Source organism: Schistocerca serialis, chromosome 9 (assembly GCF_023864345.2).
Source record: "Schistocerca serialis cubense isolate TAMUIC-IGC-003099 chromosome 9, iqSchSeri2.2, whole genome shotgun sequence".
NCBI classification, from domain to species: domain Eukaryota; kingdom Metazoa; phylum Arthropoda; class Insecta; order Orthoptera; family Acrididae; genus Schistocerca; species Schistocerca serialis.
In genome coordinates this window covers 499,457,412-499,483,677 of record NC_064646.1, presented here as the reverse complement: position 1 = coordinate 499,483,677, position 26,266 = coordinate 499,457,412, and the positions used below count along the sequence as shown (strand labels likewise).

Genomic DNA, 26,266 nt, shown 5'->3' with positions numbered 1-26,266 from the left:
TGATGAAATTTCACATGTAAAAAAAGGTATTTTGCTACGTTTTTGAACTTACACTGCGATGAGTGTGAGTCCTCAATCCTTCCTGGTCATGGTGACAAAGTATGAATTTATTTGTAAAAGTATACAGGGTGTTACAAAAAGGTACGCCCATACTTTCAGGAAACATTCCTCACACACAAAGAGAGAAAATATGTTATCCAGAATGAGATTTTCACTCTGCAGCGGAGTGTGCGCTGATATGAAACTTCCTGGCAGATTAAAACTGTGTGTCCGACCGAGACTCGAACTCGGGACCTTTGCCTTTCGCGGGCAAGTGCTCCACCAACTTTTTTTTTTTTTTTTTTTTAAATCTCATTTTGTTCGCTTTTGATCGTTGCATCTGCTCGGGGCGGACGTCGTAAGACATCCGTTTAAGTTCGTTATTGATCGATTAACTTAGTTTTTTTTTTTTTTTTTTTTTTTTTTTTTTTTTTACAGAGGGCAGCTAACCCTCTGACCGAACACGCTGAGCTACCGTGCCGGCCCAACTGAGCTACCGATGCACGACTGGCCGACTCACGCCCGGTCCTCACAGCAGTACTTCTGCCAGTATCTCATCTGGTAGGAGACGAGATACTGGCAGAAGTACTGCTGTGAGGACCGGCCGTGAGTCGGCCAGTCGTGCATCGGTAGCTCAGTTGGGCCGGCACGGTAGCTCAGCGTGTTCGGTCAGAGAGCCGGTTGGCCTCTGTAATAAAAAACTGAGTAGAAGGATCAACCACCGAACTTGAACGGGATGTCTTGAGACGTCCGCAACGACCAAACACAACGATCAATAACGAACAAGATGCAAAAAACAAAAAACAAAAAGTTGGTAGAGCACTTGCCCGCGAAAGGCAAAGGTCCCGAGTTCGAGTCTCGGTCGGGCACACAGTTTTAATCTGCCAGGAAGTTTCATATCAGATCACACTCCGCTGCAGAGAGAAAATCTCATTCTGGAAACATCCCCTAGGCTTTGGCTAAGTCATGTCACCGCAGCATAATTTCTTTCAGAAGTGCTAGTTCTGCAAGGTTCGCAGGAGAGCTTCTGTAAAGTTTGGAAGGTAGGAGACGAGATACTGGCAGAAGTAAAGCTGTGAGGACCGGGCGTGAGTCGTGCTTCGGTAGCTCAGTTGGTAGACACTTGCCGCGAAAGGCAAAGTCCCGAGTTCGAGTCTCGGTCGGGCACACAGTTTTAATCTGCCAGGAAGTTTCAAAATATGTTATGTGGACATGTGTCCGGAAACGCTTACTTTCCATGTTAGAGCTCATTTTATTACTTCTCTTCAAATTACATTAATCATGGAATGGGAACAGACAGCAACAGAACGTACCAGCGTGACTTCAAACACTTTGTTACAGGAAATGTTCAAAATGTCCTCCATTAGCGAGGATACATGCATCCACCCTCCGTCGCATGGAATCCCTGATGCGCTGATGCAGCGCTGGAGAATGGCATATTGTATCACAGCCGTCCACAATACGAGCACGAAGAGTCTCTACATGTGGTACCTGGGTTGCGTAGACAAGAGCTTTCAAATGCCCCCATAAAAGAAAGTCAAGGGAGTTGAGGTCAGGAGAGCGTGGAGGCCATGGAATTGGTACGCCTCTACCAATCCATCAGTCACCGAATCTGTTGTTGAGAGGCGTACGAACACTTCGACTGAAACGTGCAGAAGCTCCATCGTGCATGAACCACATGTTGTGTCGTATTTGTAAAGGCACATGTTCCAGCAGCACAGGTAGAGTATCCCGTATGAAATCATGATAACGTGCTCCATTGAGCGTAGGTGGAAGAACATGGGGCCCAATCAAGACATCACCAACAATGCCTGCCCAAACGTTCACAGAAAATCTGTGTTGATGACGTGATTGCACAATTGCGTGCGGATTCTCGTTGGCCCACACATGTTGACTGTGAAAATTTATAATTTGATCAAATTGGAATGAAGCCCCATCAGAAAAGAGAACATTTGCACTGAAATGAGGATTGACACATTGTTGGATGAACCATTCGCAGAAGTGTACCCATGGAGGCCAATCAGCTGCTGATAGTGCCTGCACACGCTGTGCATGGTACGGAAACAACTGGTTCTCCCGTAGCACTCTCCATACAGTGACGTGGTCAACGTTACCTTGTACAGCAGCAACTTCTCTGACGCTGACATTAGGGTTATCGTCAACTGCACGAAGAATTGCCTCGTCCATTGCAGGTGTCCTCGTCGTTCTAGGTCTTGCCCAGTCGCGAGTCATAGGCTGGAATGTTCCGTGCTCCCTAAGATGCCGATCAATTGCTTCGAAACGTCTTCCTGTCGGGACACCTTCGTTCTGGAAATCTGTCTCGATACAAACGTACCGCGCCACGGCCTTTGCCCCGTGGTAATCCATACATCAAATGGGCATCTGCCAACTCCGCATTCGTAAACATTGCACTGACTGCAAAGCCACGTTCGTGATGAACACTAACCTGTTGATGCTACGTACTGGTGTGCTTGATGCTAGTACTGTAGAGCAATGAGTCGCATGTCAACACAAGCACCGAATTCAACATTACCTTCCTTCAATTGGGCCAACTGGCGGCGAATCGAGGAAGTGCAGTACATACTGACGAAACAAAAATGAGCTCTAACATGGAAATTAAGCGTTTCCGGACACATGTCCACATAATGTCTTTTCTTTATTTGTGTGTGAGGAATGTTTCCTGAAAGTTTGGCCGTACCTTTTTGTAACAGCCTGTAGATAGTAGAAATTAAAATGTCCTGTGGTGACTCTCCTGCTCCAAGTCGGCTCGTTTGTTGTCCTACTCCCCCCCCCCCTCCCCCTTAAGACAGACAACGACCGGGAGGTAATAGCAGTGGATCAAAGATACTACGAGAGGGGGTATAACGATACGTGCTGCTAGCGCCGGTCACAGTCAGGCAAGGCAGCGACTCAGTGACAGTAATAATTTAAATTAACGCAGTGAGGTGGAAGTACGTCAAAAAAAAACAGGGTGTAAAATACACGACGGCAGGAACACGAGCCACGCACGGCACAGCCGCCGGTGACGTGTGACGGAGAGCACTTAGCGACCGCTGCTCGGCACAGACCTTCTCCTGGCTGACGCGAGCACCGAGGCCGCCGCCCCCGCCGCCGCCCCGGCGCGGTCGCAGAGGGCTGCCGAGTGGCGCGGAGACCCAGAGCCGCCGGAGTGCGGGTGGCGGGGGGTGGCGCCGCTCAACGTGCAGACGGCGGCGGCCACGGCCGTCATCGCGCTCAACTACTCGTGCCGCAGCCTCGGCGAGGCCGCCGTCGCCTTCCTGAGGGAAAACCTGCTCCCCGTGATGGCCACGCGGGGCTGGTCCGTCGCTGTACTCCACTACCCGCACCTCGTCGTACAGTTGTCTCGCCTGCTTGCAGAGCTGCCAGCAGCAACCAGGTAAGCGAGAGAGCTGTGTGTGTCTGTCACTGACTTTCGCTAGATGTACCTATGCCATGAAATACTCCATCATTGAAATCCGGTTTTTAGTAGTGTTGAGTACATAGTTCGGCGTAGTCAGTGCGTACACAACTTTCCCACTAGAGCGCGCCCCACTAAGCACAACAGTGCAGGCGTAGCGCTCGTCCGTCTCCGCACTACGAGATGGCGCTGCCTTAGAGACGGACCAAATTCTGCTTCTGCCGATCCGCGTATTAATATGTAATGCAGCCAATGAGATTGCTGCTAACGTAGAACCTTTTCTCCTCGAGGATCACACTCGCGCAGTAATACCTGAACGCGCGAGGTATTGTAACGAGTGTACAGACCTCCGATCAGTCAGACTACGTTAGTCTGTACGAGTATGCATTGGTCTGCACCAGTCTGCACCAGTCTGCATTAGTCTGTACCAGTCTGTAGTCAAGTTTCAGTCTGCGCCTAATAAGGCTATCACATTCCTGTAAATAGCCATGGAGAGAAATGTATAGACACTTTGTCAAGTATCAGAGATATGTGAGAATAAGACAACGTACCAAGACCAAAGGAACTTCAGATTGTCAGTTGTTAATAGCATCCAGAATCAAGTTAAGTAAGGTTTATGATTTTTTATTATTTTAATAAATCTGTGTAAAATTTAATCAAGTTCTGTTTAAAGTTGGTCACTGTCAATCTGCTATTCTAAGTGTGCAAGTGACATTTCTATCGTCTGACCTAAAGGCAGAAGATAAACACGCCACGATAAGACCACAAGACATATTGCTGACACTCGCCTAGTTCTTTAGAGCGACAAGTCAAATTATCTGATGGTGTGTGTACCGAAGGTCTTACAGTACGCACACCACAAGTAGCTAATACTGATTTCATTGACATTGGACGGGGTTTCTTTCAATAAAATGAAAGTTAGGGACTCTAGGCGGGTCAGCCAAATGTCGGCGGGTTTTAACACGAATGCTTTTACTTGTTCACTTTGCCTACTGGATCGGGTCGTTGGCTCTGGCTGAAGGCCAGTTATGAGACCCAACCTGTTAATTAAAATTGCCCATTCACTAATTTTGATTGTTGTTGTTGTGGTCTTCAGTCCTGAGACTGGTTTGATGCAGCTCTCCATGCTACTCTATCCTGTGCAAGCTTCTTCATCTCCCAGTACCTACTGCAACCTACATCCTTCTGAATCTGCTTAGTGTATTCATCTCTTGGTCTCCCTCTACGATTTTTACCCTCCACGCTGCCCTCCAATACTAAATTGGTGATCCCTTGATGCCTCAAAACATGTCCTACCAACCGATCCCTTCTTCTGGTCAAGTTGTGCCACAAACTTCTCTTCTCCCCAGTCCTATTCAATACTTCCTCATTAGTTATGTGATCTACCCATCTAATCTTCAGTATTCTTCTGTAGCACCACATTTCGAAAGCTTCTATTCTCTTCTTGTCCAAACTAGTTATCGTCCATGTTTCACTTCCATACATGGCTACACTCCATACAAATACTTTCAGAAATGACTTCCTGACACTTAAATCTATACTCGATGTTAACAAATTTCTCTTCTTCAGAAACGCTTTCCTTGCCATTGCCACTCTACATTTTATATCCTCTCTACTTCGACCATCATCAGTTATTTTGCTCCCCATATAGCAAAACTCCTTTACTACTTTAAGTGTCTCATTTCATAATCTAATTCCGACTTAATTCGACTACATTCCATTACCCTCGTTTTGTTTTTGTTGATGTTCATCTTATATCCTCCTTTCAAGACACTGTCCATTCCATTCAACTGCTCTTCCAAGTCCTTTGCTGTCTCTGACAGAATTACAATGTCATCGGCGAACCTCAAAGTTTTTATTTCTTCTCCATGGATTTTAATACCTACTCCGAATTTTTCTTTTGTTTCCTTTACTGCTTGCTCAATATACAGATTAAACAACATCGGGGAGAGGCTACGACCCTGTCTTACTCCCTTCCCAACCACTGCTTCCGTTTCATGTCCCTCGACTCTTACAACTGCCATCTGGTTTCTGTACAAATTGTAAATAGCCTTCCGCTTCCTGTATTTTACCCCTCCCACCTTTAGAATTTGAAAGAGAGTATTCCAGTCAACATTGTCAAAAGCTTTCTCTAAGTCTACAAATGCTAGAAACGTAGGTTTGCCTTTCCTTAATCTTTCTTCTAAGATAAGTCGTAAGGTCAGTATTGCCTCACGTGTTCCAGTGTTTCTACGGAATCCAAACTGATCTTCCCCGAGGTTGGCTTCTACTAGTTTTTCCATTCGTCTGTAAAGAATTCGTGTTAGTATTTTGCAGCTGTGACTTATTAAACTGATAGTTCGGTAATTTTCACATCTGTCATCACCTGCTTTCTTTGGGATTGGAATTATTATATTCTTCTTGAAGTCTGAGGGTATTTCGCCTGTTTCATACATCTTGCTCACCAGATGGTAGAGTTTTGTCAGGACTGGCTCTCCCAGGGCCATCAGTAGTTCCAATGGAATGTTGTCTACTCCGGGGGCCTTGTTTCGACTGAGGTCTTTCAGTGCTCTGTCAAACTCTTCACGCAGTACCGTATCTCCCATTTCATCTTCATCTACATCCTCTTCCATTTCCATAATATTGTCCTCAAGTAGATTGCCCTTGTATAAACCCTCTATATATTCCTTCCATCTTTCTGCTTTCCCTTCTTTGCTTAGAACTGGTTTTCCATCTGAGCTCTTGATATTCATACAAGTGGTTCTCTTATCTCCAAAGGTCTCTTTAATTTTCCTGTAGGCAGTATCTATCTTACTCCTTGTGAGATAAGCCTCTACATCCTTGCATTTGTCCTCTAGCCATCCCTGCTTAGCCATTTTGCACTTCCTGTCGATCTCATTTTTGAGACGTTTGTATTCCTTTTTGCCTGCTTCATTTACTGCATTTTTATTAATTTTGATTAGTATTTAATAACTAAATATTTGGCCCTTAAATTCCAAAACTAACTCTTAAGGTCGGATAACGCATCTGTACTTGTTATTTTCTACTCTCTCACCTTGTCAGACGGCATAAAATACGTCAGACAAACCTACTCCAATTACCAAATTTTCAATAAGAGCGTGGCTGGAAAACTGAGCTCTGGTAATCACAGGCGTGCGTAATATCGAATTAAATGCCGAAGCTGAGCATCACGTTACCAAAAGCAGCGTCGTGGACAGGTCAGCAAGCTGCCGATGGCTTCTGCGTCGACGAGGAGCCTCAATTGCAATAAAATGAATTTATTTTCGCGAACAGGCTTCCTATTCGTAAACTCCTATTCAAAAGCTAATTCTGCTTTCTTTCCAATCGTCTCGCATTCGTTAAGACGGGACTCAGCAACCCAAAGGCGGAATGCAGTAACGTCTTTAATAAAGTGTGGGTCAAGGAAATTGCTCTGCTCCTGTATGCTTCCTGTGAGACAGTATTCCCAACCGCAACTAGCGCAATCAGCCTGTCTCTAGCAGTAAAACACGACAGTTCCCCTAACTGAATACTAGTTTCAGTTGCAGCTGGCAGATTTATTCAAAGTTCTGCACAACACACTGAAAAGAATTTACTCTCCTACAGCACAGCCGAAAGCACGACGTCCGCTCGCTACAGCAGCTAAGACGCTTCCCCACGATAACAGCTCCAAAAGCTTCCCTCTGCAAACATCAGCACCCGCACGCTATTTTTCGAGTTGGCCAATCTCGTGGCTCTAGACCAGCACAGTTCGCTCCCACTATTATTTCCTGGCTTCTTCCCGCCAATTACAACATTCTGCGCCTTACTGCGCCTAGATTATTCTGGAACAAACTGAAACTCCGTTCAAAACTGAACCCACCAATCGTGTCGCCCTCGCGCGGGAAAGATCAGTGCACTAGCTTAACCGCGAATCTTAGAAAGCCCCAGAAAACGTTAAGATTCATGGGAAGGCTCCCTTAGGCGCTAGCTCATCTCAAAATAGTGGCGTCGGCGTAAAGTCCAGCGCCAACGAGGCGCCGTCCCTCCAAGGCCCCGCGCAATGGGTGCCTACCTGCTCCGGCGGCGCGTCTCCCCCAGTGGGACGCTTTCGCATGCCGACTAGTAATGGTCGGTTGTAAACTTCCCCACCCCTCTGCCCTGCCTTTGAGCAGTTTCCGCTCGTCCGCTCCAGCCAAACTCCGTGAAAATATCACCTGAACCACGACTTAATGCAACATGCGAATTTCTTAAAGTTAATACGCTTCTTATGCCGTCTGATACTCCCTATATTAATTTCAATAGGCTGATTGCCTATCAAGGGATCACCAATTTAGTATTGGAGGGCAGCGTGGAGGGTAAAAATCGTAGAGGGAGACCAAGAGATGAATACACTAAGCAGATTCAGAAGGATGTAGGTTGCAGTAGGTACTGGGAGATGAAAAAGCTTGCACAGGATAGAGTAGCATGGAGAGCTGCATCAAACCAGTCTCAGGACTGAAGACCACAACAACAACAACAGGCTGATTGCCTGATAAATAACATAATAACCGATATCTAACTCGTCTTTGCAACAATTATTGTATTACAGTAAGGTGCAAAATACTGCTACCTTACAACATCTACGACAAGTTCGCCGAATCTCTAGGTAAAACAGTGTTTATTAGCAAATAGATTAGCTACCTAACATCACGGAGCAGCCTGGTTTTTCATGGCTTCAGTATTATGTTATCCTTATTTAGTAATTATTTCTGTTACATTACGTACATACACTGAAGCGCCAAAGAAACTGGTATAGCCATACGGCGCCGCGGTCGGCAACGCCTATACAAGACAACGTCTGGCGCAGATGTTAGATCGGTGACTGCTGCTACAATGGAAGGTTATCAAGCTTTGAGTGAGTTTGAACGTGGTGTTGTAGTCGCCGCACTAGTGAAGGTGACACAGCATCTCCGAGGTAGCAATGAAGTGTGGATTTTTACGTACGACCATTTCACGAGTTACCGTGAATATCAGGAATCTGGTAAAACATAAAATCTCCGACATGCGTGGCCAACAAAAGATCCTGCATAGATCGGGACCAACGACGACTGAAGTGGAACCCTTCCACAAAATGCTGCAGATTTCGGTACTGGGCCATCAACAAGCGTCAGCGTGCGAACCATTCAACGAAACATCATCAATATGGGCTTTCGGAGCCGAAAGCGCACTCGTGCACGCCTGATAACTGCTCGACACAAAGCATTACCCCTCACTTGGGCCCATCAATACTGACATTGCACTGTTGGCGACTGGAAACATGCTGCCTGGTCCGACGAGTCTCGTTTCAAATTGTATCGAGGGGATGGGCGTGTACGGGTATGGAGACAACCTCATCGATCCATGGACCCTGCATGTCAGCTGGGGACTGTTCAAACTGGTGGAGGCTCTGTAATAGCGTGGGCTGTGTGCAGTTGGAGTGATATGAGAGCCCTGATAGTTCTAGATACGACTCTGACAGGTGACACGTAAGTAAGCATTCTGTCTGATCGCTTGCATCCATTCATGCCCAATGGGTCATTACAGCTGAACAATGCGACACCCCTCACTTCCAGAATTCCTAAAGAGTAGCTTCAGGAACACCCTTCTAAGTTTAAACACTTCCACTGGCCACCAAACTCCTCAGGCACGAGCATTATTCAGCATATCTGGGATTCCCCCAGAATGGGATTTTCACTCTGCAGCGGAGTGTGCGCTGATATGAATCTTCCTGGCAGATTAAAACTGTGTGCCCGACCGAGACTCGAACTCGGGACCTTTGCCTTTCGCGGGCAGGTGCTCTACCAACTGAGCTACCCAAGCACGACTCACGCCCCGTACTCACAGCTTTACTTCTGCCAGTATTGTCTCCTACCTTCCAAACTTTACAGAAGCTCTCCTGCGAACCTTGCAGAACTAGCACTCCTGAAAGAAAGGATATTGCGGAGACATGGCTTGGCCACAGCCTGGGGGATGTTTCCAGAATGAGACTTTCACTCTGCAGCGGAGTGTGCGCTGATATGAAACTTCCTGGCAGATTAAAACTGTGTTCCGGACCGAGACTCGAACTCTGGACCTTTGCCTTTCGCGGTCAAGTGCTCCACCAACTGAGCTACCCAAGCACGACTCACGCCTCGTCCTCACAGCTTTGCTTCTGCCAGTACCTTGTCTCCTACCTTCCAAACTTTACAGAAGCTCTCCTGCGAACCTAGCACTCCTGAAAGAAAGCATATTGCGGAGACATGGCTTAGCCAGTGGTAGAGCACTTGCCCGCGAAAGGCAAAGGTCCGGAGTTCGAGTCTCGGTCCGGCACACAGTTTTAATCGGCCAGGAAGTTTCATATCTGGGATGCCTAGCAACATGCTCTTCAGAAGAGATCTCGATCCCCTCGCACTCTTACGAATTTATGTGCAGCGCTGCAGGATTCATGGTGTCAGTTGCCTGCAGCACTACTTCAGACATTAGTCGAGTCCATGCTACGTCGTGTTGCGGCACTTCCGCGTGTTCGCGGTGTCCCTAAACAATATTAAGCATGTGTTCCGGTTTCTTTGGCTCTTCAGTGTAGGGTTACCCGAACGCTCTAGGCGCTGCAGTCACGGACTGTGCGGCTAGTCCCGGCGGAGGTTCGAGTCCTCCCTCGGGCATGGGTGTGTGTGTTTGTCCTTAGGACAATTTAGGTTAAGTAGTGTGTAAGCTTAGGGACTAATGACCTTTGCAGTTGTCCCATAAGGTTTCACACACATTTGAACATTTTTTCCTTCGGTGTATTATTTGTCTCTCAGCAGCACTGCCACCTGTCTGTCCTCTGTGTGCGCACCCTTTCCCCAGCAGTGTCTCTCTTCAGCTCGCCGCCCACTGTGGACGGCGGCACCAGCGCCGCCCCCCGGACACACAGCGACCGCGGACGGACTCCCGCCACAGCCGCGCCGCCCACGGCTTCCCAGGCCAGTACACAACTTTCTGACGAGGCCGTCTCTTTCCTGTGGTGGGTACCCTCGCTTTGTGCATGCACTGTCCACACTCACAGTCCAACGTGAGGGGACGTTACGCAAGTGTTACCGTAAAAAAAACGTAGTCTGATGAAGCGGAAGTCATGGTTTTCATGTACAGTTATTCTTTTTATAAATTTCAACCTATTCAGTTCGGAACAGAAATGAGTCACACGATGTACCTGCACGTGAAAAATGCAATAAAACTAAATTATTTCGTGATACATTCGTGTGTTGGGTGCAATTTCTGTTTCCAAAGATTTTTTTCTATCTTGAGAATTAATTCTACAGGGAATGGATCTGAAAAACGGTTTTGACGCGCCTCAGCTCCTCAACATTTTGATGCTATCCGAATATGTAAAGGTTAATTTACGTCTATGGAGGCCTTCAAAAGAAATGTTGGAACGCTGATGAATACAGATAGAAAAACAAAATGATATGCAGCAGCGCAATAAGCAACATGCTGAGTAGTTTATGTGTTTAAATATATAAAATTTGGATATTTTACTTTAAATCGCTTGTTCAGACTCTTCCATACGCAGTGACCATTGGAAAATGTATGCCACATTGCTTGTCAAAAGCGGATATCTTGCACACCACAAGCAGCCGCTTTAACTATTAGGCTTCCTCATCTCACGTAGACTCATGGCTGAAATTCCCATTGTCGTTTATAGTTACTCTTTTTTCTTTTTTTTTTTCAAAACACAAAATCAGATTTGAAGATACACAGTGTGTGGGAATAGCACCGTGGATTGGGGCTTACTTTACTATGAGGGATGTATGCGAGAACCTCTGGTGGCAGTGAAAACATCACCAACAATGAAAGCGATACTCAGACCTGGAGGTGCGCTACTGATTAAGGGGGATGTCAGTGCTGACCAGGAAAGCGATGCAGTCCTTTTGATGCCACAGTACACGCCCCACCAGCTGTAAACGACTCCTTGTAGCTCACAGAGTTTCACACCTGTCTGGCTAGTTTTTGTCTTTTTCTGCGTAAATCCATTCTACGGATACCTTCTCCTTTCGGAAATCAAAGGCCACTGGTACCAGACGTTGATATTTGACTTCGTCTTTATCGAAATAAACTGCTATATGACAGTGAATTGGTATGGTGGCAACATGGCTTCAATGACAGTCATTTCACGTTAAAGTCAAAGGCAATCCAACTGGTACCTGAAAAATAGATATAGAGGACCATGAGTAGCAACAGAGTATTCAATATGTCTTTAGTCTTAATCACAGCAGAAAACAACAAACTTTTACGTGATATGGTAGTCTCCGCAACTATTCAAGGGGACAAATGGCAGCAAAACAAGACTTTTAACATTGATAATGGATTAAAATTATTTTATTGGACTTAAGAAGTATTCCCTCCTACATAGTGAATTAAAACTTTCGGGCTTTGACTAAAAGCCTAATGCAGCACAGTAAGACAACAGAATTTCACCAACGGTGTCTGCTGTTCGTTGAACAGACAGAAAACTGATCCTGAAAATAATTGGAGAGCTCGACTTCGACACATATTTGCACAGTTTTGTGCATACAAATATCGTGAGTTATTAGTCACAGGATGTAGTGTGTCCTAACAAAAAAAGAGAAGAGTGTATCGTGGAAGAGATTAAACAGACAGTTCACAGTGAACATTACTTCCGAAAAAGTCAGGAATCTCTCAATGTAAGAAACAGGTTTTAGCCATTCTACTACCCTACACCTGTATCAAGAGACAATTGAAGCATCAGAAGGATATCATTACAAGTGAAATTACTGCGGATGGTCATAAAAAACCATAAAACGCGATAAGAGAGCAATCGGTAGAGTAAATAAACGAGATGGAGAGGGAAATAAAACAAACCAGGACAAGACTTGAAAAACAGCACCAAAATTAGTTGGTGAAGAAGATAAAAAAATCAACATTGAAGTAGAGCGCGTTTTGGGAAAGAAGATGTAGCCAAGGTACTAATAGGAAAAACGATGTAGGCCAAAAAAGTGAAGATTTCGCTCTTTTTTGGGCGGTAGACGGTTGTGGGAGATAGTAAAAGACCTTAAATGAATAATTACAAGCCACAGAAGACTAAACTGAACTACTTTAAGCAGTTGCTAGCATCTCAGACTGTGAACTGACATCAGTTAGTTCCGGCAAGATGACGTAGAGCAATTATGGGCAAAGTCTAAGCACATTGTAAATCGTGGTCTGGAGAGTTATGTGCCCGGTAAGTAGGACGGAAAAGACCCACCATGGTTTAATAAAGAAATTCGGAAAATGCTGAGGAAGCAGTGACTCTCGGTTCAAATGGCGACACGCGAAGGTTAGTAGAGATTAGTGCGTCTGTGAAAAGATCTATGCATGAAACACACAACTTCCACCGTTACACCTTAGCAAAATATCTGTCGGAGAGGCGGGAAAAATTATAGTCCTATGTAAAATTGGCAAGTGAGTAACTTATTGAGCAATCTGGTGTGGAAGTTGAAGATAGAAAAACGAAAGCTGAAGTTTTAAATTTCACATTCAAAAAATCGTTCACGCAGGAGAGTCGTACAAAAATACCGCCGTCTGACCGTTGGACAGACTTCCATTTAGACGACATAGTACTAAGCATCCCTAGCGTAGAGAAAACATTTGAACGAGTTGAAACCTACGGTCATAAGGTCTGGATGGAATATATAAGAAAGGTAAAAGAACGGACCCGCAAAATTACACACCGATATCCCTATCATCGGTTTGCTGCAGAATCGAACACATTCCCAGTTCGAATATAATATATTTTCTTGAGATTAAGCAACTTATGTCCACCAGTCAGCATGGCTTTTGAAAGCATCGCTTGTGTGGAACTCAGCTCATTGTTTTCTCAAATGATATACTGCGTAGTATGGATGAAGGACAACAGGCAGATTCCATATTTCTAGATTTCCGGAAAGCTTTTGACACGGTGCCTCATTGCAGGCTGTTGAAGAAGTAACGAGCATATGGAATAGATTCACAGATATGTGAGTGGCTTGAAGACTTCCTAAGTAATGGGATCCAGCATGTTATCTTCGATGGCGAGTGTTCATCAGCGACAAGGATATCGTCGGTAACGTGCCAGGGATGTGTCATAGGACCGATATTATTCTTTTATTATTATTTATTATTATTCTTTAATATGTAAATGATTTGGCAGACAGGGTCGGCAGTAGTCTGCTGATTATGCTGTGGTGTCGAAATTGAGTAACTGTGGGAGGATACAGAATGACTTAGATCAGATGTCTAGTTGGTGTGATGAGTGGAGCTAGCTCTAAATGTAGAAAAATGCAAGTTAGTGTGGATGAGTAAGAAGATAAATCTGTAATGTTCTGACACGGCAGTAGTAGTGTACCGCTTGCCACAGTCCTGTCGTTTGAATATCTGAGCGTAACGTTACAAGACGATATGAAGGACTGTGGAAGAGAAGTCGAGTGGTCGACTTCGGCTTATTGGGAGAATTTTAGTAAAGTGTATTTCATCTATAAAGGAGATCCCATGTAGGACCCTGCTCGAGCGTTTGGCATGGTTACCACGTAGGGTTAAAGGAAACTATCGAAGTAATTCACAGGCGGGCTGCTAGATTTGTTACTGATAGCTTCGAACAAATGTAAGTGTTAATGGAAATGTATGAATATCAAGAGCTCAGATGGAAATCCAGTTCTAAGCAAAGAAGGGAAAGCAGAAAGGTGGAGGGAGTATATAGAGGGCCTATACAAGGGCGATGTACTTGAGGACAATATTATGGAAATGGAAGAGGATGTAGATAAAGATGAAATGGGAGATATGATACTACGTGAAGAGTTTGACAGAGCACTGAAAGACCTGAGTCGAAACAAGGCCCGGGGAGTAGACAACATTCCATTAGAACTACTGACGGCCTTGGGAGAGCCAGTCCTGACAAATCTCTACCATTTGGTGAGCAAGATGTACGAGATAGGCGAAATTCCCTCAGACTTCAAGAAGAATATAATAATTCCGATCCCAAACAAAGCAGGTGCTGACAGATGTGAAAATTACCGAACTATCAGTTTAATAAGTCACGGATGCAAAATACTAACGCGTATTCTCTACAGACGAATGGAAAAACTGGTAGAAGCTGACCTCTGGGAAGATCAGTTTGGATTTCGTAGAAATATTTGAACACATGAGGCAATACTGACCCTACGACTTATCTTAGAAGCTAGATTAAGGAAAGGCAAACCTACGTTTCTAGCATTTGTAGACTTAGAGAAAGCTTTTGACAATGTTGACTGGAATACTCTCTTTCAAATTCTGAAGGTGGCAGGGGTAAAATACAGGGAGCGAAAGGCTATTTACAATTTGTACAGAAACCAGATGGCAGTTATAAGAGTCGAGAGGCACGAAAGGGAAGCAGTGGTTGGGAAGGGAGTGAGACAGGGTTGTAGCCTATCCCCGATGTTATTCAATCTGTATATTAAGCAAGCAGTGAAGGAAACAAAAGAAAAATTCGGAGTAGGTATTAAAATCCATGGAGAAGATATAAAAACTTTGAGGTTCGCCGATGACATTGTAATTCTGTCAGAGACAGCAAAGGACTTGGAAGTGCAGTTGAACGGAATGGACAGTGTCATGAAAGGAGGGTATAAGATGAACATCAACAAAAGCAAAACGAGGATAATGGAATGTAGTCGAATTAAGTTGGGTGATGCTGAGGGAATTAGATTAGGAAATGAGACACTTAAAGTAGTAAAGGAGTTTTGCTATTTGGGGAGCAAAATAACTGATGGTCGAAGTAGAGATGATATTAAATGTAGACTGGCAATGGCAAGGAAAGGGTTTCTGAAGAAGAGAAATTTGTTAACATCGAGTATTGACTTAAGTGTCAGGAAGTCGTTTCTGAAAGTATTTGTATGGAGCGTAGCCATGTATGGAAGTGAAACATGGACGATAACTAGTTTGGACAAGAAGAGAACAGGAGCTTTGGAAATGTGGTGCTACAGAAGAATGCTGAAGATTATATGGGTAGATCATATAACTAAGGAGGAGGTATTGAATAGGATTGGGGAGAAGAGAAGTTTGTGGCACAACTTAACTAGAAGAAGGGATCGGTTGGTAGGATATGTTCTGAGGCATCAAGGGATCACGAATTTAGTATTGGAGGGCAGTGTGGAGGGTAAAAATCGTAGAGGGAGACCAAGAGATGAATACACTAAACAGATTCAGACAGATGTAGGTTGCAGTAGGTACTGGGAAATGAAGAAGCTTGCACAGGATAGAGTAGCATGGAGAGCTGCATCAAACCAGTCTCAGGGCTAAAGACCACAACAACAACAATGGAAATGCTTCAGGAACTCAAATGAGATTTGATTAGATTTAATTCCATTCCAATTGATACGTAGTGAGGAGGTCCTCCGGGATGCACAACATGTCAGAAAAGCAATAATACATGACAAATATTTACAACTCAAACAAATAAGCTAATGTACCATTCCACAGGTGCCAAGTGGAATGATCGTCATTTTTATAATGAACACTGTATGAAAGACTCATTTTACAAACACTAATGCACTGAATTTAAAAAAAAAAGTCTTTTCTTATCTACAAGCTAATAAACATGTAATTGAACTACCATAATACTTATTTACAATGAACACATTACTGCACTGAAATTGTGCATAAGTTATATATACAGGGTGGTCCATTGATCGTGACCAGGCCAAATATCTCACGAAATAAGCGTCAAACGAAAAAACTACAAAGAACGAAACTTGTCTAGCTTGAAGGGAGAAACCAGATGGCACTATGGTTGGCCTGCTAGGTGGCGCTGCCATAGGTCAAACGGATAGCAAATGCGCTTTTTCAAAATAGGAACCCACAGTTTTTAGTACATATTCGTGTATGTTTTGTTTGGAATGTTTTGTTTGGACCACTTTTTTCGCTTTGTGATAGATGGCGCTGTAATAGTCACAAACATATGGCTCACAATTTTAGACGAACAGTTGGTGACAGGTACGTTTTTTAAATTAAAATACAGAACGTAGGTACGTTTGAACATTTCATTTCGGTTGTTCCAATGTGATACATGTACCTTTGTGAACTTTTCATTTCTGAGAACGCATGCTGTTACAGCGTGATTACCTGTAAATACACACATTAATGCAACAAATGCTCAAAATGATGTCCATCAACCTCAATGCATTTGGCAATACGTGTAACGACATTCCTCTCAACAGCGAGTAGTTCGCCTTCCGTAATGTTCGCACATGCACTGGCAATGCGCTGACGCATGCTGTCAGGCGTTGTCGGTGGACCACGATAGCGAATATCCTTCAATTTTCCCCACAGAAAGAAATCCGCGGACGTCAGATACGGTGAACGTGCGGGTTCTTCGACGACCAATCCACCTGTCATGAAATATGCTATTCAATACCGCTTCAACAGCACGGGAGCTATATGCCGGACATCCATCATGCTGGAAGTACATCGACATTCTGTCATGCATTGAAACATCTTGTAGTAACATCGGTAGAACATTACGTAGGAAATCAGCATACATTGCACCATTCAAATTGCCATCGAAAAAATGGGGGCCAATTATCCTTCCTCCCATAATACCGCACCATTAACCCGCCAAGGTCGCTGATGTTCCACTTGTCGCAGCCATCGTGGATTTTCCGTTGCCCAATAGTGCATACTATGCCGGTTTACGTTACCGCTGTTGGTGAATGACGCTTCGTCGCTCAATAGAACGCGTGCAAAAAATCTGTCCGTCCCGTAATTTCCCATGTGCTCAGTGGCAGAACTGTACACGTTCAAAGCCGTCGCTATGCAATTCCTGGTGCATAGAAATATAGTACGGTTGCAATCGATGTTGATGTAGCATTCTCAACACCGAAGTTTTTGAGATTCCCGATTTTCGAGGAGTTTGTCTGCTACTGATGTGCGGATTAGCCAAGACAGCAGCTAAAACACCTACTTGGGCATCATCATTTGTTGCAGGTCGTGGTTGACGTTTCACATGTGGCTGAACACTTCCTGGTTCCTTAAATAACGTAACTATCCGGCGAACGGTCCGGACACTTGGATGATGTCCAGGATACCGAGCAGCATATGTAGGACACGGCCGTTGGGCATTTTGATCACAACAGCCATACATCAACACGATATCGACCTTTTCCGCAATTGGTAAACTGTCCATTTTAACACGGGTAATGTATCACGGAGCAAATACCGTCCGCACTGGCGGAATGTTACGTGATATCATGTACTTATACGTTTGCGACTATTACAGCGCCATCTATCACAAAGCGAAAAGAGTGGTCCAACAAAAACATTCATATTTCTTTACGTACTACACGAATATGTAATAACAAGGGGGTTCCAATTTTTAAAAAACGCAGTTGATATCCGTTTGATATATGGCATCTAACGGGCCAATCATAGCGCCATCTGTTTTCCCCCTTGCAGCTAGACGAATTTCGTTCTTCGTAGTTTTTTCGTTTGATTCTTATTTCGTGAGATATTTTGCCTGGTCACTATATATATATATATATATATATATATATAATCAGTTGGTTCTACTGAGAAATTCATCAATGGAGTAGAGGGATTTGGCCACCAATAGATCCTTTAGGCTTCCCTTAAACTCAATTTCATTGGTTGTTAAGCTTTTTATGGCTGCTGGAAAGTTATTGAAAATGTGTGTTCCTGAATAATGCACACCTTTTTGTACAAGAGTAAGTGACTTTAAATCCTTGTGAATATTATTCTTATTTCTAGTATTGATTCCATGAACTGAGGTGTTGGTTTGAAAAAGTGATAATTTTTAATGATAAATTTCATTAAGGAACAAGTATATTCGGAAGTAGTAGTTAGTATCCCTAGTTCCCAAAACAGGCTTCTGCAAGATTTTCTTGAGTACACACCACATACAGCTCTTACTGCACGTTTTTGTACCAGGAAAACTTTAGCTTGGCTTGATGAATTACCCCAAAAATAATCCCATATGACACTATGGAATGAAAGTAAGCATAGTATGCTAGCTTTTTCATTTTTGTATCCCCTATGTCCGACACAATTCGCGTTGCAAACGGAGATTTGTTAAGACGCCTCAGCAGTTCTGTGGTGTGCTCCTCCCAGTTGAATTTATTACCAACCTGTAGCCCCAAGAATTTAACACTGTTCACTTCTTCTATCTGCTTGTCATCGTATGTTAGGCATATACTCGTGGGACACCCCTTACAAGTTCTGAACTGCATGAGTGTATTTTTTCAAAGTTTAGTGATAGAGAATTGACACCTTCTAAACAAATAAGTTTATGATAATGTAGTTTTAACTTTATGATTCTGCGAACGTTTTTCATTTATAATTTTTAGCTTTCATTTTTTCTCTAACGACTCTTGTAAAATATTATCAAAACGTTCCATCTGATCGTAGGCGGCAGCAACCAGAACCTAACGTAAAAATATCATTCTGTTGTGGTTAGTAGTTTCGATAAAATGTACTTTGCATGAGCAAAAATGTAACTGATATCAATTTAATTCACTGAATAGAGATAATTAAATCATTCACCATAGAATGAACAAATATGCACTGACTTCATTGAAAACCGTTCTGACATGCTTAACCTGGACTATAATGTAATGTATTTGTAGTGACAGTTTGAAATTTGTACCACATCACGACTAGACTCGAGATTTGTTGTTTAGCATGATCAGATATCTTAAACTTTGTTTTAGAGCTTTCAATTTAGGAGATAATTAAAAGTAGTTATTTATTGCTCACGCGTGAGTGTCTTTAACCATACTATCCCTGAAATAGTGGTTTAGGGCCAGGGTGATCATTCAATTTTTTGTTTCAATTTTATGTGAATGTACATTTCTCTGGTATTTAAACTTATTTTTTCCAATCATCCAGCTCGATACTGAGTTTAGCCTACTATATGGCATTACATACATAAACTTAATACAATCCGCATAATTTCTCTCTGAGATCTGTTACTATCTGCTACCTAACAGCTTTGATTTGTGTTTTCAGCATGACATTGTTTGTTTTATTCCTTGTCAGTACCTGGTGACCTTGTAATATCATCTAAGATAATCTAGTTTGTGGGTCATCAGGCCTACAATCATAAAACTGTCCTTCCTGTGGTGTTCCAATGAAATGAAAAGCCGTATGGATCTAGGATAGATGTTGTTTTCCACTGTTTTCTTGTCTTCTATGACATTCAGATACATTGCTTGACGTCCATGGCCTGCAACTCTCAACAGTAGTCTTGTGTTATGGTACTAAAGGCAGTCTTAAAGATCTGATCTGATCCATTATAAATGTTTTTTGAAAGCCTGCGACTGTGAAAACAATAGGTTTGTTTATAAATAAATCTTGTGCTACCTGTCACGATTGTTCTTTTACTTTTCGCACGACGCGTTTCGGGAAATGATTCCCATTTTCAAGTGCGATTTTTATGTGTATTAAGCCATCTTTGTAACTGTTTTGTTTATATAAGATATTTTCGAAGTATAAAGTGTACAACAAATTGTGTGTGACGTTTAGTGTGTGTGAGACTCTCCACAAATGGACCATTAGAAAACTTAAAAGTCAACGAAATGAAGTAGTCTCTCACACATTGACAACATCAATAGAAATGGCTTAATGCACACAAAAAGCGCACTTGAAAATGGGAATCATTTCCCGAAGTGCGTCGTGCGAAAAGTAAATAATGAAAAATCGTGACTGGTAGCAGAAGATTTATTTATAAACAAACCTGTAGTCCTAACGGTGTCGTGACATCATATGAACTGATATAAGACTTTGTTCTGTTAACACATGTGGTGGTCAGTAGAAGGCGTGCTGATTGTAATGTCTTATTTTGCTCATGATATTCGCGGTCATGAAGGCTACCATGTGGACATGATCAGGTATTTTGTTCATGAATGTCCATCCGTATTGCACATTACTGTACAAGACACAACGAGCAGTAACGGGTTGCAGCCATCATCAGAGCGGTTACTAAATGCAGAAAACGCTAATGCCACAATAATAGGATTAATTGGCAGCAGAATAATCTACGAATATATAGAAAAGTTGATATGCCTCAAGCCATAACATACCATCAGGAATATTCTGATACGGATATAAACATGACGCAGTTCGTACACGCAGTTACATGAGCAAGTACTGGAGATGGCCTGAAAGCGTCCTGTGGATATACAGACACGAGCTGTAGCTGGCAGAAGTCGCTACTGAGATAGTAAAACTAATTTCCTGCGTCAGTGTCCCAGTTGTTTAAAGCAAATATGTATCGTCATTAATTAAAATGTTTCCACACAGCTAAAGTGTGTATCCAACAGTAAATTGTGAAGTATATTACAAAGCTAAAAACAAAAGAAAAAGAGAAAGAAATATGTAAAATCAGAGTAAAACCTAATAGAAACCTTTTTAGCAAGCAATTTAAAAAAAAAACCTGATAGAATGGGACTAACTACAGTGGCCACTGGCTGCATAGAAAGCCAAATAAAACACTCCATAGAGAGGCCGTGAGGTAGTGCTAGGTGGACAGTCCTCTGAATGCACTATCGAGCATTGACAATTTTAACGAAATAACTACTGTTTTGCATAATGACCTTTCATGCAGCTTCATATTTTATTTACATTCTCAGCCTAAGAGGTCATACCCGTTTCGGGATACTCCTTTTTGGTATGTTATGGCATGCAGGGGTTACTTCTTTATAAATTCTTAGATTCTTTCTAATCTTAATCTTCAGCCAGTTGAATCTTATTGTTACAGTAGCGTTTCTTCCGTTTTGTAACAGATTGGCAATAAGCTGAAACCAGGCATTGTGAATTCTGTGATGGCTTAACTATGCTATTTACTAGCCATGCCAAAATATTTAGTCAGCATAGCGTAATATTGTCAATCTAGAACCTTGCAATTATGATCTGTTTCATTTCTCTGTCATGGACACTGCAAGCCCACAATAAATTCGCTAGGAAATATTGGTTCTGGTAAAATGTTCATAACACTCGTATGTACATGTAAACTCTCTACCAATTACAGCCAATAGTTGCTTTTAAAAAAACCACATTTATTCTATTGACACTCGTTGCTTTATTTTCAAAAATGATTTCATCATCTTACATATTTCTTCCTGGTAAAAGTAAGTACGATGCTGTCTTAGCCTTCCATAGTACTTCCCCCTGTAATGATATGCTCCTGAGGGTCCACTCATCTCTGGATTCACAAATAGGGTTATAGAAAGGTAAAGACAGTGTGTAATTGCTTCCCACGTCGAGGACTGCGTTCCATCCTCGTCCATTGTCTCTTCTGTTCGAGGCTACTTTGCCCTTTAGTTCTGCTGCGTAATGCGTAAAGCCCTATTTCATCTTCATTGCAGTTCTTTGCCACACATAATGGCACCGCTTGTAAGTATTACTCATATTATGCTGATTATCATAGCCTTTGTCCACTAAATCCTCTAAATATGACGTTGTTGTGTTATTTCAGTGTTTATTTATCCCTTGGAGGCATGTGGAATAACGTTTTGTGGTTTCCTATTGTCGCCCTTTTGTCACAGTGTCGTTGCTGTGTTTACACGTGTTGTCACCATTTGTGCAACGCTACTCTCAAAGTGCAGATGGAATGGGTTCAGCCGCCACATGCTTCTTCCATGGCATATTTTTCCTACTGATCGGTTGATCCAAATTTTATAAGCACAGCACTGTTACACATAGGTTACATAATTCTCATAAATTACGGATTGGTGGTTTGGGGATGTGAAGCTGACTTCCAGTGGCACCCCACACGTTGCTATATCGGATTCAGATTAGGCAAATTTCGCTATGATGCTGCTCAAAATAATGTACCACTAGTCTTGCATTGTGACACAGAGTGTTGTCCTGCTGAAAGACGACATCGCCGCTGCAAGTCATGCAAAAAGATGTAGCTGGTCATCATTAATGTTCACGCAGTCATACGGCGTCAGCGTGCCATAGATCCTTACCCCAGAAAGCGCTGGTGAATGTCCCCTGCATCACAATACAGCCCTCAGTGTCCTGTGTCTGTGGCACGGTGCGCGTTCCGAGCAGTCCAAAACGTTAAGTCATATGACCAGTAGCACGTTTACATTGCTCTCCGCTCCTATCTCAATTATCCTTTCCCCTCTGCAATTGTGACTGACAATGTCGTTGGGTCAACATCGGAAGTCGCAGTGGTTGTCTGCTACAGATTTCAATGTTCAGTGATGTGCGTTGAACTGTACACTCCAAACCACTTGTGCCTGCAGCAACTTTGTACTCTATCGTCAGATCTGCGACAGATCACCGCTTATCCTACTTTACAGACTTGGCAGGCCTGAGCACTCCACACTCTGACTGGGATGTAGGCGCCCAAACCTCGCCGTCTACACAGGCTTCACTGTCCTTCTTTTATCACTTGCTATAGATGGACTCTAGGACGTGTCTACCAGAAATGGCAAAGCTAGATGACTGTTCACGTGCTACAATCCCTCAGCATGCATAGCAAGTGATAAAAGAAGGACGGAGCATCTATAGCAAGTGATACAAGTAGGACAGAGAATTATATATATGTGTGTATCTATATATGCATATATATATATATATATATATATATATATATATATATATATATATATATATATGTGTGTGTGTGTGTGTGTGTGTGTGTGTGTGTGTGTGTGTGTGTGTGTGTGCATGGCAAAGCAAGATGCTGTTGTTGCAAAGCTAATATACTCAGTCTCCTTTTTCAAAATCGCTATGTCAGTGGAGTTCCCAGTTTGTGGTTTGCATTCACCATCGATAGAATTATTCATTTGTTCCTGCTCCAATTATATACTTTCTTTATCACGTCACGTGCCCACGACGTCACCGGCAAGTGTACAGTATCAATATACACCTACTGTGGCCTGCTGCATATGTATAATGAGAGGTAAGTGTTGTGCATATACAAAGTTTTCTCCTTTGTACTAAAATTAAAGTTTGGTTTCTGTCTTATTTTCTAATCTCACGATTTACATGTTGTCCCATACAGAGAGCTGAATCAGACAAAATAGCTGTGTATTCTGTAAGTAAACTCTTCTCGCTTGTTCTCTTTTACGTCACAGAGTGTAAAAAAGTATCCAGTAGCTACAGATCTTGTAGCCATGATTCCACTATGCATCTTACATCTTTTAAAAGTATGCATGTTTTGCACATTACTGCATTTCTAAATAAAATTGCTTTCCCAATGATGTCAGCAACATTACATACCGTGTCTTAACCAACTGTTTAGTGTTCATTCGTTTGTATCTAATTCTTTTGTTTCAAGATAATCTTTCATAGTTTCTATTTAGACTTACGAACGTACACTCTTTACATGTGCATCTACATTAATACTCCACAATCCACCATACAGCTCTTGGCGGACGGTACTCCGTACCACTACTAATCATTTCATTCCTGTTCCACTCGCAAATAGCGCGAGAGAAAAACGACTATCTATGTGCCTCCGTATGAACCCTAATTTCTCATATCATATCTTCGTGGTCGTTACGCACAATTTATGTCGGAGGAAGTACAATCATTCTGCAATTAGCTTCAGATGCCTGCTCATTAAATCAGTTGTGCTCCTCCGGGCATTTCGTTTTGTTTGCCAATGATACAAACATTGCAATAAATAGCAAATCAAGTGTAGTCTTAGAAAGATCGGCTACTAAAATATTTGTGGACATTACTCCTGAGCACATGCAAAACACAATTTTCAGCATAAAAATAGGTATTTTTATTAGGCTCATTGCAGTGAAGCTGTGACATGCCAATGAGACGCTGCCTTTCACAGTGCATACATCAGTGGTGCAAAGTGCACAGCGTGTTCAGGAAGCCAAGGTTTACTTGGTGCAGTATTTTGTATGGTATTCTAGACAAGTGCATGAAACATTAATTTACTCCCATAGGCAACAAGTTTTACTCTTGTCTTCAGAAACACAGCAGCCACGCGAATTTAGGTGGGAAGTTTGTGTGTTTGTGTGTGTGTCACTGCTACATCTGAAATACTTTGGATAACTGCTTTATAGGTAAATGGTTGCTTTCTATGATTGATAAGACTCTATCAAGAAACTTTCTGAATAACTAAGTAAAATTTTTTTCTGCCATGGCAGGAAATTTTCTTTACGTACCTCGAGATCTGATTATTTAAGAAAGGACTGATGCACTTAAAACAGTAGTGTTGTATGCATAAAGTGTCTGTATCAATGGAGTTTAACGTCTGCATGCTCCACTGTCAGAAATGTGCGTGACTGAGTATGGTACAGTTGTTAATCTGTACTGTAATATACAGAGATTTCCCCACTGTTAAGTATCATAGAAGGGAGAATTTGTAGATTCACTGGGCAGATGTGTTTCTAGAAGTGCTAGCAGTTCTGTATTTATGACACTTTTCTTCATCAGGGGTGTGTGCTTTGACAGAAGCTGAGCATTTATGGATTTTGCGCAGGAGGCTCCCTGAACGAGAGAAGGACAGGAGACTGATCCAGTTAGCTAAGAAGGGGGCAGTGCAGGAGATGCGGGTGCTGCTCGAAGCTGGTGCAGATGTGCGGGCATTTGACGAGAACAGGAACACCGCCTTGCATTGGGCGGCAGCGAGTGGAAGTGTGGAGGCAGTGAGGCGTCTGCTGCAGGCCAGGGCGTCTGTGAACGCCAGGAACAACAGGCGCGAGACGCCTCTGTACTACGCCGTATGGAACGGCAGTGCGGCTGTGGTGCGGCTACTGGCTTGGTCCTCTGCCGACCCCAACGCCAGGGCTGACGATGCGAGTACGCCGCTGCACTGGGCGGCGTACTGGGGCCACGCGGAGGCGGCGGCAGCGCTTCTGGAGGCGGGCGCCGACAGAGGGGCCAGAGACGCCGACGGGGACACACCGCTGGACAAGGCCAGGCAGAGCAAGAAGCAGAAGCTGGTAGACATGCTGACGTGACGCAAGCGGTCCGACAAACATCGCGGCAGTAAGGCAAAAGGAGCTCAACTGCCTCACTTTTCGTTACTTTTTAAATTAAAAATAAAAAATGAACTCTCACCTATTCTTTCCATCTGTACAATGTAGTACATGTAATTACTCCAGTATCAGCCCAAGGGCAACAATGATCGATATCTACTAAATAATGTAAGATGAGCAACACTCCTACTGCGAAAACTCAACTAAAATACTCCATTAGTAGTAAACACCAATTTCCTACAAATTTTTGATTGCTGAAAATTATTTGATAGGAGCATGTTTGGTGCATTTGAAACCACTGCAATATTCAAGATACACAGAGTACTATCACACTGCTACAGCAGATTTTCCCTCTTTCCACATCTTCTTTCTGTCCATCTTCAGTGCATTTCCTTCATGTTCACGTCATGTTGGAAGGGACTCTGCAGGGGCTGTGACGCAACTCGCCGTGCAACGCCACATGAGTGGGACTTCTGACAGCACTCTCGCTGCCCGACCCAGCATTCTGCCGAGCTATAGACCGCAGGAGCTGTAAAACTTAATTATTTGTATAGGTAACCGAATCAGAAAACTGTACATGTCGTACAATATGTAAATGCTGCTCTGAAGGAACATAAAGCAATGGTGCTCATATCGTTTTTTTTTTAAAAAAAATGGCTATATAGATCTAATGAACTTCGCAGTTTGCCAAAGGCAGTGTTGAAATAATAATAAAAGTCTGAATTTTCAAAACAGGGTATTGCTGCAGACTCATGGGTACTAGCTGCAACCTGTCTTCCAAAACTGTAATAGAAGAACACTGCAAAGTAATGTTGCTCAAAACTTAGAAAATACAGCTACAAAATTAGGAGCTAGTGGAGCAGTCTAAAAAGAAATATATACCACAGTTCCATTTTTT

At 43.0% G+C, this 26,266-nt stretch overlaps 1 protein-coding gene across 1 annotated transcript in view; it reads left to right on the top strand.

The window, feature by feature from the left end:
* LOC126418487 (uncharacterized) overlaps positions 1-25,981 on the top strand; it is a 73,622-nt gene extending 47,641 nt beyond the window's left edge. Inside the window, exons 4-6 of the mRNA XM_050085263.1 lie at positions 3,106-3,436; positions 10,278-10,418; positions 24,870-25,981. Coding sequence (XP_049941220.1) covers positions 3,106-3,436; positions 10,278-10,418; positions 24,870-25,350 — 953 coding nt within the window. The 3' untranslated portion in view covers positions 25,351-25,981. The remainder of the gene's footprint in view (positions 1-3,105; positions 3,437-10,277; positions 10,419-24,869) is intronic.
* The last annotated feature ends 285 nt before the right edge of the window (positions 25,982-26,266 follow it).